Raw genomic sequence first — 12,989 nt, forward strand, 5'->3', positions numbered from 1 at the left:
GAGCCAGAACTCACCGACAGAAAAGCTCCTGTGATTCCCAGCAGGACCAGCTGGATCCCAGTGTGGGATTTACAACCTCTTAAAAGCAAGGCTGTTACTTTTATGGCTCTTAGAGAAAGGAGCTTAATTAATTGCTGCACAGGGGTGTTCCAATTATGGGCTTTGCTTGTGCTGCATGACAGCCACTGTAACACCAAAATTGCAGCCTGGGAGGGAGAAGTGGGGAAAATCGGCTGGGAAAGAGGTGGCACTGGGGGTGCTTGGATATAAAAAGGGAGGTGAGAGCACATTGACAGACATTTTCCAGAGCAGAAGAGCTCCTGGAGTTTACTCCTCAACCTCTCTCAGGCAGCAGGTAATGCGCTGGAATAACATCCCACACTCCCTTTTTATTTATCCAGTGCTTGCAGATGCTCCTCTTAAATAGAAAAAAAATTAGATTAGGAGAGACTGCAAAGAGCAGTTTTTAAGGAGCAGGGACACCAGAGCAGGAACCAGCTGAACACGTCTGCCAAACACCACCAGGGAACGCAACCTTTGAGGTCCACACATGCCGGGAACTCAGAAATCCTAATTTAGATCTTCAGCCAAATTTTTCAGATGTCCAATCTCTTTCAAGTGAGCTAATCCACACTTCTGGAGAGGCTGCAAATCCAGCTGGGGCTCCTGCCCAGGAGGTGCAGATCAGAACAGGAGCAGGCACAGGGTGGGATTTTTGGGGTGTCTGTACAGGGCCAGGAGCTGGAATTCCACAACTCTTGTGAGTCCCTTCCAGCACATTCCACCATTCCGTGACCGACAAACGCCTTGTTTCCGTCCCTCTCCAAGGTCCAAATGGAGCTGCCGTGCTTTTGTGAGCAGACAGGTGCTTTTTTGTCTCTGCCAGGATGGAGAAGGCCAGGAGGATGGTGGCCAGCGTCCTGCTGTGCGTGCTGGCCGTGGGGCTGTGCCTGGCTCAGCACTGGTCCTACGGCCTCCAGCCAGGGGGCAAGAGGAGCGCCCAGGTCCTGCTGGGACCATTCCAGGAGGTGGGTCCTGGGCTGGGAAACAACCCTGGCCTGCAAAAACGCAGCCAAAAAGGCGACAAAAGCTTCCCTCCACACCTGTCCCTGTGTCTGTCCCCCAGACGCCACCAGGTCTGGGGATAAACGCTTTGTTTGAAGTAGGGTTTGGGAAATAAGGGGTGAGGTGATATTTGTGATATCAGCCTGGCACAAAGAACACCACATTGTAGCTCTGTTGTATGTAGAAAAAATAATATATGTATTTTTTCATAATCACTGTGTATAAAATCTCTTTGAACGTTCACTGAAGCACTGTGGAATAATTTGGGCAGCCAGCTCCAAGGGAAAGATGGAGGTCTGAGGTCCAGGTAAAATCTGTTTCCATCCTCTCCCTAAATTCCAACGTTCTGTTGGGTTATTTTATGACAACTCCTCCAGTTCCCTTAAAATTCTGGCAATTTGCTTGTGGTGGATGCTCAGCAATTAAATGACAAAGCACTTGTGGAAGGTTCTGTCCACTGGTGGTTTTCCCCTCCTTTCCAATCCATACTTCATGTCTGCCTCCTCCTCATTCCAGCATCCTGGAGTTCCTGAGGAAAGGTGAATTTCAGCTGTGTAGTGGAACAGTTTCACTTCCATCTGTAACTGGGGTAGAGCCATTTTTGGCAGAAAAATTTCCCTTCCTACAGCTAGTATCACCTCCTCGTGTCACTTTTCCAATCCAGATTGCAAATGAAATGGAAAAATTAGAGGAGGTGCAGCAGAGCGAGTGCCCAGGCTCGCAGCAGAATCCCAGGATCAGGGATCTCAAGGAAGCCATGGTGAGTAATGTGGTTTTTCTGTCATCACTATGGGAAAATTTAAAGAAAATACATGAGGGGAGGGAGAAAAGGGTGGTGGAGGAGGAAGAGGAAGTAAAGTTTAGCTCACATGAGGAAGAATGAAAAAAAATCTCTGTCCTTATGGAATCTCAGGTCAGTTTGGGTTGGAAGGGCCCTAAAATTCACCTTGTCCCATGGGCAGGGACACCTCCCACTGGACCAAAATTACCTGCACAGGTCCCTCATTGTCACCTGCTCCATTCCCAAAACCCTCCCTGGATACTCCCTGCTGCTGTCCCAGAGCTGTCCCTGCTGCCCCAAAGCTGTCCCAGAGCTGTCCCTGCTGCCCCAAAGCTGTCCCTGCTGTCCCAGGGCTGTCCCTGGGCTGTCACAGAGCTGTCCCTGCTGCCCCAAAGCTGTCCCAGAGCTGTCCCTGCTGCCCCAAAGCTGTCCCTGGGCTGTCCCAGAGCTGTACCAGAGCTGTCCCTGGGCTGTCCCAGAGCTGTCCCTGCTGTCCCAGAGCTGTCCCTGCTGTCACAGAGCTGTCCCTGGGCTGTCCCAGAGCTGTCCCTGGGCTGTCCCAGAGCTGTCCCAGGGCTGTCCCAGGGCTGTCCCTGCTGTCCCAGAGCTGTCCCTGGGCTGTCCCAGAGCTGTCCCTGCTGTCCCAGGGCTGTCCCTGGGCTGTCCCAGAGCTGTCCCAGGTTTCAGGCTGCAGGAGCAGCCAGATGGAAGCTGCTGCTCCCAAGGTCCCAGACTGGGAAATGCATTTCCAGCAGCTGCTGCAGAGCAGCGACAGCACAAACCTCCCGTCTGCCTTCCCTGAAAAACAGGGAGCCCTCTCAGGCAGAAATGGCTTTTTCATTAACCCAGCAACACCTTCATGGCCAGATGGCCACCACTTCCCAGGCAGTGTCCCTGGGCCATCCCAAAAGCTCAGCCTCTGTTTCTAATTTGAAGCCAAACCCCAAAGCTCCGAGTGCTTGAAAGCCTCTCCAGCCTCTCACTGAGGAGCCAGGCCTAGAAAAGGCTCATAAAATCAGGAACAGTCATGCAGAGCCCAAATTCCACTGGATTTTCATGCAGAAACTACCTAAATAAATATGGTTTGAGCTCATCTTTAATCCTATTTGTACTGAGCATGTATTGGAATCATGGTCCATGGCTGCCAGCAGCACTAATTTACTGTATTTAAGTATTTTTTTTACTGCAAGAGATGAAGTTAGGCAGGAAAACACACTGGAATAGTTACCAGGATATTTGAAATGAGTCCTTTCTGGCTCGCTGAAGGAAACTTGGCCTGCCTTTGTGCAGCTAAAAGGACCAAATCCCACCAGACCCTGAGGTTTGCTCAGGAACTTCTCGTTTCTTGCTGCTCCGTAACACTGAAAACACAGTGCCACACCCAGCTTTTCCAGCCTAACAAATTCCTGGAGCTGCTACAGGAATATTAAACAGGGAAAGAAAGGGGAGTGGATGGAAATGTTCCACCCCATGGAAAAACTCCAATTATCATAATTTCCTGGGGAAGGTGGGAGGGAGCACAAAAATCCCCCTCACTGAGGGGCTTCAGGGAATGAACCCCCAGATACTCACCCAGTTCTTTTCCATCCAAAGCACCCCAGGCCTTCAACTCTGTGGTGTTTTAGCACCCAAAAACTCCATCCTCAAAGTCATTTCTGCTCTTTAAACCCAGAATTTGGTGTGTGGTTACAGGAGAGGCTGATGGAGGGAGAAGGCAGAAGAAAGAAGGTTTAAAAGCCAAATGGAGCCACATAGCCAGAGTGAGGTTCCAAAACTGTGTAAACATAAATTCCTCCTCAAATGCTCAATATGTGAATAAATACCCTGAAATTGCATTAAATATATTAAATAAATTAAATAAATTGCATTAAAATAGTGGAAAATTGTGGTGTAGATTATTGATTTATGTAAAAGAGAACATATCCCAGTCCAGAGTGGGAGCAGCAGAGCAGGATCTGCTTTGAGTCCTGCAGGGAAAGTTTGGATGTGACAACTTTTGTTTCACGTGTCCAGACAAAACCATGGCCTCTTCTCACTCCTCTCTGGGTAAAACAGCAAGGAAATTTGGATAAAAGGATAAATTTACTTTTGGAATTAACTCCCCTCTCCATCAGTGGTCCATGGAAGAAAGACTTTTACTACTCTTTTTTCTGGTTCAGTCATGAAAACTACATTTATTTAAAAAATGTATTTACAAACTTTACAACAGTCATTACATTTAAAAACCCCATGAAAATTTGTACACCTTGCTTTACAGATTTAGTGAATCATGTGGCATTTACCCAGAGAGCTGCAGTCCCTTCCCAAAGCTCCTGCTCTCCCCAGAGCCACCTTAAAACTGTATTTTTTACCGATTAAGTTGCAAAGGACTGGAAAAAAAACCCAAACACCATATTTGCAGTCTGCAAAAGTGAGTTTGCAATGAAACCACCAACCTAGGATATCCCAAAACACACAAAAACGCCTCCCACAACACTTAAATCCTCCTGAATTCACCACAAACACGGCTCAGGGTTTCGAGTGATTAAATCTGTGTAATACCACAGTGAGAAAAATTGATCAAATATACATTTGATTAATTGAGGCGCTTCCACCTCTGCCTAAAAATACAAACCAGCACCACGTGGACCTGAAAAACAGGTTAAGGTGTGAACCTCCTTTGAGTAACTGCTGGAGTGCCCAAATTGTGCTAAAGGTGCTTGAATTAATGCTCAGAGAGAAGAATCTGGTGAACCTCGTGCTTTTGAACAGCCATAAAATCACATTATTTGGTTATTTTTCCTCCCTGCTGTAGTCTTTGGAAAAGCTCACCCTGGTCCACCAGAGGATTTGGTCTGCAACAGTAAAAATAAGGTCAAGTTTTTTAATTAAAAATAAAAATAATCAAAAGAAGGTTACAGAAGCAGGTCAGGAATGTTTTCGTTATATTAAAAAAATAATTACAGATTTAAAGTTATTATTTCCATTTAAAATGATAAAAATAAATAAGGAGAGGGAAATCTGGGGAGTTGTCACTGCAAGTCCAACTCAGTGTGAACCTGGAGCCAACACTGGGCTGGGAGGGGGGATTTTCTGGGATGCAGTTCCCAAAAAACCTCTGCACATCCATGCTGGAGTTGTGTGCCACTGCAGATCACAGAGCTGCTCTCCCTGGAATCTGTGTCCTTTCCTAATCCAATAATCCACTGAAAGGCAAAGCTGCTGCTCCCCTCTTCCCCTGATGTGGATTAGAGCCTGTCACATTTTTAAAGGAATTTATCACAGCATGACAAATTTTAATTAAAAGCTCCAGAAAACAAGTGTTGAGCACATTTCTCCAAAGGAGAAAAACTGAAATCCTCAAAGACTTAAAATTTCACAGCAGCTTTGAACAGCTTGTCTCTGAAATATGATTAGGTTTTGTCTCCTCTGCAGACTGGATGTTTAACTTTGAGAGTTTATTCAAAATCGTGAATTGGGTAGAAATTGCTGTAATTTGTGGTGTGCAGAGATTATCATTATGGACTCCTATTCCCATTTTTAACCCTCCAGTTTAAAGCACATTCGAGGCATTTCCTAGAGCACCTAATTAACCTGAAGAGATGATCCTCATTTAAAAAAAAACAAGGAAGAGACACCTTAAATTGTCTCCTGAAAATTAAATCTCACAACTCAAGTCAGGCAGGTTCCCAAGCAAAGAGCAAACACTTTAAAAAATCAGGGTTCTGGTGGGATTTCTCCTAAGAGTGGGCACTTAATTCCACTTACATAAAATCAGTTGAATACCCAGCTCTTCCTCACACAGTTAAATGCCCAATTATTGCCTTTAAAAATCTGACATGATCATCCTGGATGATTTTTTTCCCTTAAAATTGACCCAAAACCCTGAATCCTTTGGGCACAGAACAGAAATTCCACCTTGCACCTCTGAGCCAGTGATGCCAGCTTTTATCATGCAGGTACAAGAACTGGACACCAGTTTGGGGATACTGCCAAAGGGAGGAGGAGTGGACAAGTTTACAAACTCCAGAATATAAATATAAATAAAGGTGAACAGGGAAAAAAAAAAACTAACCAAATTTAGAGGCCTATCCGGCAAATTTGCCAGTGAAAATGCCCAAAATGTCCTGGGAAGGGAAAACTTATTCTGAACTCTTCAGTGTCAGCTGCTGCCTCTGATTCCAGGTCAGAGGAGAAACCTGAACTTGTGAGCAGCAAACCCAGGACAGCTTTAAGGTGAGAGGAGCGATTTCCAGAGCAGAGCTGAAGGTGACAACTGTTCTCACCCATGGAAGGAGAATCAACCACAGAGGTGCCAAGAATTCTGTTTGGAATCTGCAAAAAACGCAGCCAGAGCCAAATCTGCCGAGTAAAAGAGTAAAAAGCTGGTTAAAGATCAGCTGAAAAATTCTTCCCAGGGTCAGAGCTCCTCCTGTCAGTGTTTTGTGCATGGAGTGGTTCCCTTCTCCAGGAAAAAACCTGGATGCACAAGGTACCTCCACGTGTTAAGGTTGTTAAAACCGAAGAAAAAGGCTGGGAAAGAGGACTCCAAAGTGACTTAAAACCGAAACACCCAAACCTGACAGCTCAGTCTGTTTGCCCACACCAGGGAAACCATTCCTGGGACCCCTCCTGTGCTCCTGCTGATTCATGCAGGGAGTTAAACCCAACCTCCCCTGAAAGCACCGAGCACCGGCAGCAGATTCAAAGGAAAATTTGAAAAAAAGGGAAAAGCACTGAATTAAAAATATTCTGAGTTAACAATCGGTGCTGTTGAGATGTGCTTCAGACAGCTCAGACCACATCCTGTTGTTCTGCCCAAAGTTCTCAGCCCAGACAAGAAGCTGTCGTTGGATGTCAGAGGATGCTCGGGAGGCCGTGGTGACAGCACCAGGGAGGGTGGGTGGAAAACGCCAAGACAAGAAAAACCCAGTGGCTTTCAAGTCAAGCAGTGTCTGTGCCCAAGAACACAACAAGGAGCTGACATGTCCTGCAGAGCCCCAGAGAGGGGGAAAACCTGGCCAGGGTGTCCAGGAAGATTCCCAAGATTTCCCCTGAGAAGCAGCAGGCCGGAGATAGCTGGAAGTGCAGGCAGCAGTGAGGCTGGGGATGGATGGGATGTGACTGCAGTGCCACCTCCAGAGGAGCTCCAAGCTGGAGGTTTGGGAATCTGGGACGACTCTGGGATGAGGACAATCTGCTTACAGAGCTGGGCAGCAGCACAGAAGCTCCTGCAGTCACAATGATGTCAAAAGAATTGGGAAGAACAAAAGGAAATGACAACTTCAGTCTGAACAAAACCCTCCCGGGGGTGGTTTTTGTTGGGTTGGGTTTTGTTGGGTTTGGTTTTCCTTTGCTGAGGGAACTTTTCATTTTGTTTAACAAACTTTGGTTTTTCAGTAAGGTCAGAAACCCATTCCAGTCAGGGGAGCACAATAATGGCCTGGGAACCCCCTGCCCAACAGTAATTGCCATTCCTGTTGTGAGCAACACCCTCAGCAGCGTTTTAGTGGCTCTTCCCAACTCCTACAAGATAATCAGAAACAAAATGACAGAATTAACAAACAATTATTTCCTCCAAGACAAAACAAAATCTTCATCAAGATTGATGATAAATAATAAACAGGCCACAAGCTGTTTATGGGTCTCACACCAGTCCTGGTATCAGTGCAGGTGCCACCCGTCCAGCCCTGGCAAAAGTGCTGTCACCTCACACATTCCCAGGAGCTATTTTCTCCACGTTAAAAAGCACAAAATGAGATCAAACCAAGCACAAGCTGAGCAGAGACCCTGACCTAGTCAGGAAACTCCCAGGAAACCAGCAGTGAGATCTCCCCCAGGATTCCCAGTTACACTGGGAAGGAGCTGCTGGGATTGCAGAAACTCAGGACAGACAAGGCCAGGAGAGAGAATTCCAGCAGGAAGACATCTGGATTAGTGTGTCAGCACTGCACAGGCAAACAGAGGGGAGGGAATCCAGTCCCAACAACACATCCTTGGTGGCATTTCCCAGGAGAACTCCAGGTGGAATGGCAGGGGAGATCAGCAGGCTGGCTGGAAATGAAGCAACCACTGCATGCTGGGCGTTGCTGTGACCCCAAATCCTCACTGCAGCCCCTGCTCCGAGGACACCACGCTGGATTTCCTGGTTTTTGGGGGTGGAGGGGGAGGTTTGGCCTCACGTCTGCTGGGCAGCGGCGGAGCAACCTGAGGAGGTGGAAACACAAAGAAATAAAGCACTACTGGCAAGTGGAAGCAGTTCTGCTTCCCCAAATGAGAAACCCAAAAGGTCCCAATGGTTCTTTTGGGAGCAAACCCTGGAGCTTGGCCTCAGCTCCACGTGGCAGGGCCAAGCAAGGACAGATCCCCAGCAGGAAACAGAAGCTGAAATGTTCTAGCTGCTCAAGTATGCCTAGGACAGATTTTAATTGCTCCCAACCTGCAGCCCAACTTCAGCTTTTATCCCTCCTTTTGGTGATCAGTGAAACGGCAGCAAAACCATTTCCTTCCAGGGTTCAAAATTCAGTTTTTTTCCTGCTGCTGGCCAGACAGGCTGCACCAAAAGGATGCAAAATGTGTTCAAATCAGAATGGCAAAACACCCTCAAATGGGAGCAAGGGCAGCTCTGATTAAACAAGCCACATCCGGCCTGCCTGCCAAGGGCTTGGAGGGTGTTTCTTGTTCTTGCAGAAAGCTGCACTAAAGGGGGGCTTTTTCAAATTGTCTCTGCCTGTTTGAAGGGGCATCCTATAAATAAATGAGATGGGAAAGGCCAGGAGAGTGAGGAACTTGTGTGGTTCATCACTCCTCAGCCAAAACTCAAGTTTCAGAGCCTCCTTCTCAGGCAAAACTCAACATTTCAGCACAGTTTTAACCAAAGGAAGACAGACCCAACTTTACAAGAGCAAAGTAACAAAACCCTTCAGAAAAATCCTTCCCAATCTCCCTCTACAGCCCTGTGAATCCTTTCCCTCTGGCTGCCAGCCAAGGGGGATGCTGCAGGCCAGGACATGGCAGTAATTAGCTTCTTTACAAGGCCCAAGGGAATGCGGCTCTTTGATTCATCCTCTTGATCCAGCGACTCCCAGAGCATCATTGGAGCTGGGATGTCCCTGCTGGGCACAGCACCACAGCAGCCACAGGCACTTCCAGCCAAATGAAGGGCAAAGAAGAAAAACTTCCACCCCCTCCCATGTTTCAAGGCTTTATTCCACTGTCACAACACAGAATTAAGTGCTGAGCTGTTTTCTTGTATGCCCCTGCTGCTGAAATTGTTAAGTGTGATCACTTCTTTATGGCCAAATCCCAGTTTATCTCAGGCACTCCCAAATCCTCTCTGTAAACTGGGCTGGGGGAGACATCCCTCCCTTTCAATGGCAAAAGGTAATTCCTGATGGGTTTTGGGAAGGCACCATCCCTCTCACAGTCACAGAAGGATCCTTTCTTTGCTCCCCCCAGTATGGAATTAGTCTGGCATCACCAGCACCTTCGTGTCAGGTGGAACCATTCTGACTCAATGTTTGCATGTCAGGGATTCCAGACAGCCTGGAAACACCAAGGTGTAACAGAAACATCAGTGATGCAGCACTGAAAAAGGGGAAATTTGGTGTTCCTACAGGCAAATCACTCTGGAATTGAGGCAAAGGGCAGGATTTAAATACAGGCTTTTGAAAATCGCTAATGGCTTGAAAAATCAGATTCTGCCCAGCTGAGTTTAGAAGGAGACATTGGAGACCTCTGAAAATTGTGATTTTCCCCCCACACTTCTTTGTCAGCCCAAATCATTGCACTGTTTTAGGCTGATTGTGTTTGTGAAACTTTTGCTGTTGGTGTGTTTTCCATATCTCTTCCCACCCCCCACCTTTTTCCTGACCAAGGACAACACAATTCCCCCTTCTCCCCCAAAAAAAGCCCTTTTTTTGCCTTCTTTTGTGGTTTCAGGGAGCGAAGCAGTGAAATGATAGACAGGTTTCAAGCAGCACCACCCTAAGAGCAGCTTGGAAAATTCCACTGGTGCCTCCTTCTCCAAAGCTGCTCTCCAAAAACCCGTCTGTTGAAGTCTGAGACAGAAATGTCTGCCCTTGTTTCTGTTGCTTAGCTCTGAGATCCAGAAAAACACTGAATTTCATATAACATGAAATTTATAAGCACATTTTTCGTGGTGGTACATGAAAACAGCTGTTGAAGTTAGAAAAAGCTAAAAATGTGAGTGTATAGATTAGAGAGTTTCTTAAGTCACTGGGTGAAAAAGTTAAAGTTTAGAGTTTAAAACAATTTAGAAATCAGAAGGTAAGATGGAGGATTTAGACTGTTTTTCTTTTCCTTCTTCTAGAGGTTTTTGGGTAATAGTAGGTGATTGGATAGAAAATGCCATGATGCAGCACACAGGTCATTGGGTTATTAAGAAAAATAATATATGTGTCTATAGTTAATTGGATAAGAATAAAGAAAAAAGAACTGTGTAGTTCAGGGCCATTTTGCATCTTCAAAGGCCAAAGTGAGCCACAAGGCCATTCTGTATCATCAGAAAGAAATGTGTCAGGTTGCAGTGAGTTGAACTTGTGCAGAAAGTCTGGAGAGATCTGCCAAGTTTTGTGATAACATCCTAATAAACACGAGAAACAAGATCCTGACAGGCTTTGGAGTTTTTGTCCTGACCAGAGAACTGTGATAAGTTGGACTCCCCATAATGGAGTAACCCACCCCAAGGAGCTCAGCTCAGAGAAGCTGAGAAATCCAGGAGTGAAAAATACAGAAGTGCAGCAGAATCGAGAAAGAAAAAAGAAACAAAAAAAGAATTTTTAAAAAGTTACACCGTCAGCTCCCATTTCCTCACCTCCACTGAGTTCCTGGGGGTGCTGCTCTCGTAGGGTTTGCTTTTGGGTGGAGGGGGGGGTGGTGTGGCCAACCCATCAGCCTGCAAGGAGGGGAAGCCTGGAAACAACAGTGAGAGAAGAAACAACACAAGAAAAAATAAGGGAAAAAATAAGAATAAATAAGGAGAAAAAAAAAAAAAGAACAAATAAAGGTGGGAAAGGGACAGGAAATGGGACTGCACACAGATCTTAAGGGAGGTTCATTAAATATCCTGTTCTTTCCAGCTGGGAGCAGTTCCCTGCCCAGATGTGCTGGGTCCCTGCTGAACCCCCTAAGTTCCCAGGGCCCTGAGGAGTTTTCCCTTCCCCAAATGGCTCTGAGCTGCCCCTGAGAGCAGAAACTGCATCCATCAGCACACCTGCTGTGTTCTGGGGCTCCCCTCAGACCTCAGTCTGATTTTAACCCCAGCTATGGAGGAGATAAAACCCAAACTGCAGAAGGATTCCAGCAGTCAAACCCCTTGCTAAGGAGAAGAGAGAGGTTTCACTTTCCTTTTCCAGATCTTTCTTCACAGAGCTCCAAAATTTGTTTCTGATTGTCTCCCCAGCTCATCCCCTGCCCTGGTATTTTTTTGGTTTTATCCTCTCCCAAAAATTTTTATGCTGGTTTAGATCATTCTCTGCACTGGATTCTGACTTAATACCCACAGAAAGACAGCCAGGAAATTCTGTTCCTTTCAGAAAAGAGCAGCAGGCTGAGAAATGCAGCCGTCAGGGAGTTCTAGGGGTGGAACTGCCCAGGGAATCTTATTTTTACCTTAAAGCACACTTAAACATTGCTGCAGAGTTAACTACAGAACTTCCTGAAGGAAAAAAGACCCTTTTTCCCCTCCTCTTCTTTCCCAGGATCAGATTATTGCACTGTTTTACATTCAGCCTGTTTTTGTTACCTCTGAAATGATTCATTTTGTTAATTCTTGAAGATAAATTCCATCTCCTTCAGGTGGAACATTTACAGCTGAGTGTCCCAGTAAGCTCTCCTAGAACTCTCTGCCATGTGATGGGAGTTGTTGCTCATTAGTTAACAGAACCCCCAGGACTTGCATTGACAATTTAGCCACAGAATTGATCCCCAACACCACGGGATAGCTGCAGCTCCCTCCTGGGGACCTGCTGGGGATGCTCCTCCAGACCTGACTCGATGACTTTTCAGCCATCCACACTCCCTGCACGTGCTGTTCTTCTCAGGGTTCATCAAACCCTCCCAAAATTCAGAGAATCACAGCATGGGTGGGGTTGGAAGGACCTTAAATCCCAGCCAGTGCCACCCCAGCCATGGCAGGGACACCTCCCATTGTCCCAGGGTGATCCAGCCTGGCCTTGGGCACTTCCAGGGATCCAGAGGCAGCCACAGCTGCTCTGGGAATTCCATCCCAGCCCCTCCCCAGCCTCACAGGGAAGAATTTCTCCCCAAAATCCCATCTAACCCTGCCCTCTGGTAGTTTAGAAGTGTTCCCCTATGTCCCATCACCCTGTGCAAAGTCCCTCCCCATCGTTCCTGTCCAGGCCAATACAGGAGAAAACAAGAAAGGAACTGAAAAACCCAGAAACCGTTCCCTGGAACTCCTCTGAGGAGCTTCAACAAGTGATGTGCAAGGCACTCCCATCACATGGCAGAGATCTGATCTTTGATACCACAGGAAAATTCTGTCATCTGACAAAAATGACAGCCCCTGCTTTCCTGGGAAACAGAGGCAGGGGCCACCTGGAATGTGCTGGGGCTCCAGAGGCAGCAGCTGGGCTCAGCTCCCACTGTTTGTGCCCCAAACCCCGTCTGTAAAATGGAATAACAACACTGACCCCCAGAAACATTTTTAAATGCATTCCCATGGGATAAACCTTGATTTTCAAGATTTCCAACAGCCCCGAGGCACCATGACCTAGCTTAGAGCAGCTCCTCTCTCCCTCCCTCCCTCCCTCCTCAGCACAGAGTTCCCACAATATTCCAGCAGCAGGACTTACTGTGGGTCCGGGGGGTTTTGGGGGTGATGGGAGGAGGGCTGCAGATGGCTGGCTGCAGTGAGGAGCCCTGCAGCAGGCTCAGCCTGGTATCCCCCAGCTGCAGGCTCTTGGGTCTCTGCACCTTCCCCACCGGGCCCTGCTGGGAACAGACACACAAACCTGCAGGTGAGCACAGCCAGGGAACTCAGAGCTGGCAGTGACACTAACACCCAGCCTGGGAACTCAGCTGGCAGTGACACTAACACCCAGCCTGGGACAGGTGAGCACAGCCAGGTAACTCAGAGCTGGCAGTGACACTAACACCCAGCCTGGGACAGGTGAGCACA

General features: G+C 47.2%; 2 protein-coding genes across 3 annotated transcripts in view; one reads left to right on the forward strand and one right to left on the reverse strand.

The window, feature by feature from the left end:
* The first annotated feature begins 304 nt into the window (after positions 1–304).
* Positions 305–3,681, forward strand: GNRH1 (gonadotropin releasing hormone 1). Its single transcript, XM_015648801.1, has 4 exons — positions 305–355; positions 887–1,028; positions 1,730–1,825; positions 3,539–3,681. Exons 2-4 carry the CDS (start codon positions 888–890, stop codon positions 3,578–3,580), a joined length of 279 nt encoding a protein of 92 aa, XP_015504287.1. The 5' UTR covers positions 305–355; position 887; the 3' UTR covers positions 3,581–3,681.
* Positions 3,682–4,001: 320 nt separating this feature from the next.
* The window catches only part of DOCK5 (dedicator of cytokinesis 5), a 74,516-nt gene continuing 65,528 nt past the window's right edge, over positions 4,002–12,989 (reverse strand). The window contains exons 50-52 of one of the 2 annotated variants that reach the window (XM_015648867.3): positions 12,664–12,799; positions 10,662–10,759; positions 4,002–8,032 (exon numbers count right to left, since the gene is read on the reverse strand). In XM_015648867.3, the coding sequence (XP_015504353.1) occupies positions 7,931–8,032; positions 10,662–10,759; positions 12,664–12,799 (336 nt within the window). In that variant the 3' untranslated portion in view covers positions 4,002–7,930. Of the gene's footprint in view, positions 8,033–10,661; positions 10,760–12,663; positions 12,803–12,989 lie in introns of both variants that reach the window. The other variant, XM_015648866.3, reaches the window with a different exon arrangement.

This window comes from Parus major, chromosome 22 (genome assembly GCF_001522545.3).
Source record: "Parus major isolate Abel chromosome 22, Parus_major1.1, whole genome shotgun sequence".
NCBI classification, from domain to species: domain Eukaryota; kingdom Metazoa; phylum Chordata; class Aves; order Passeriformes; family Paridae; genus Parus; species Parus major.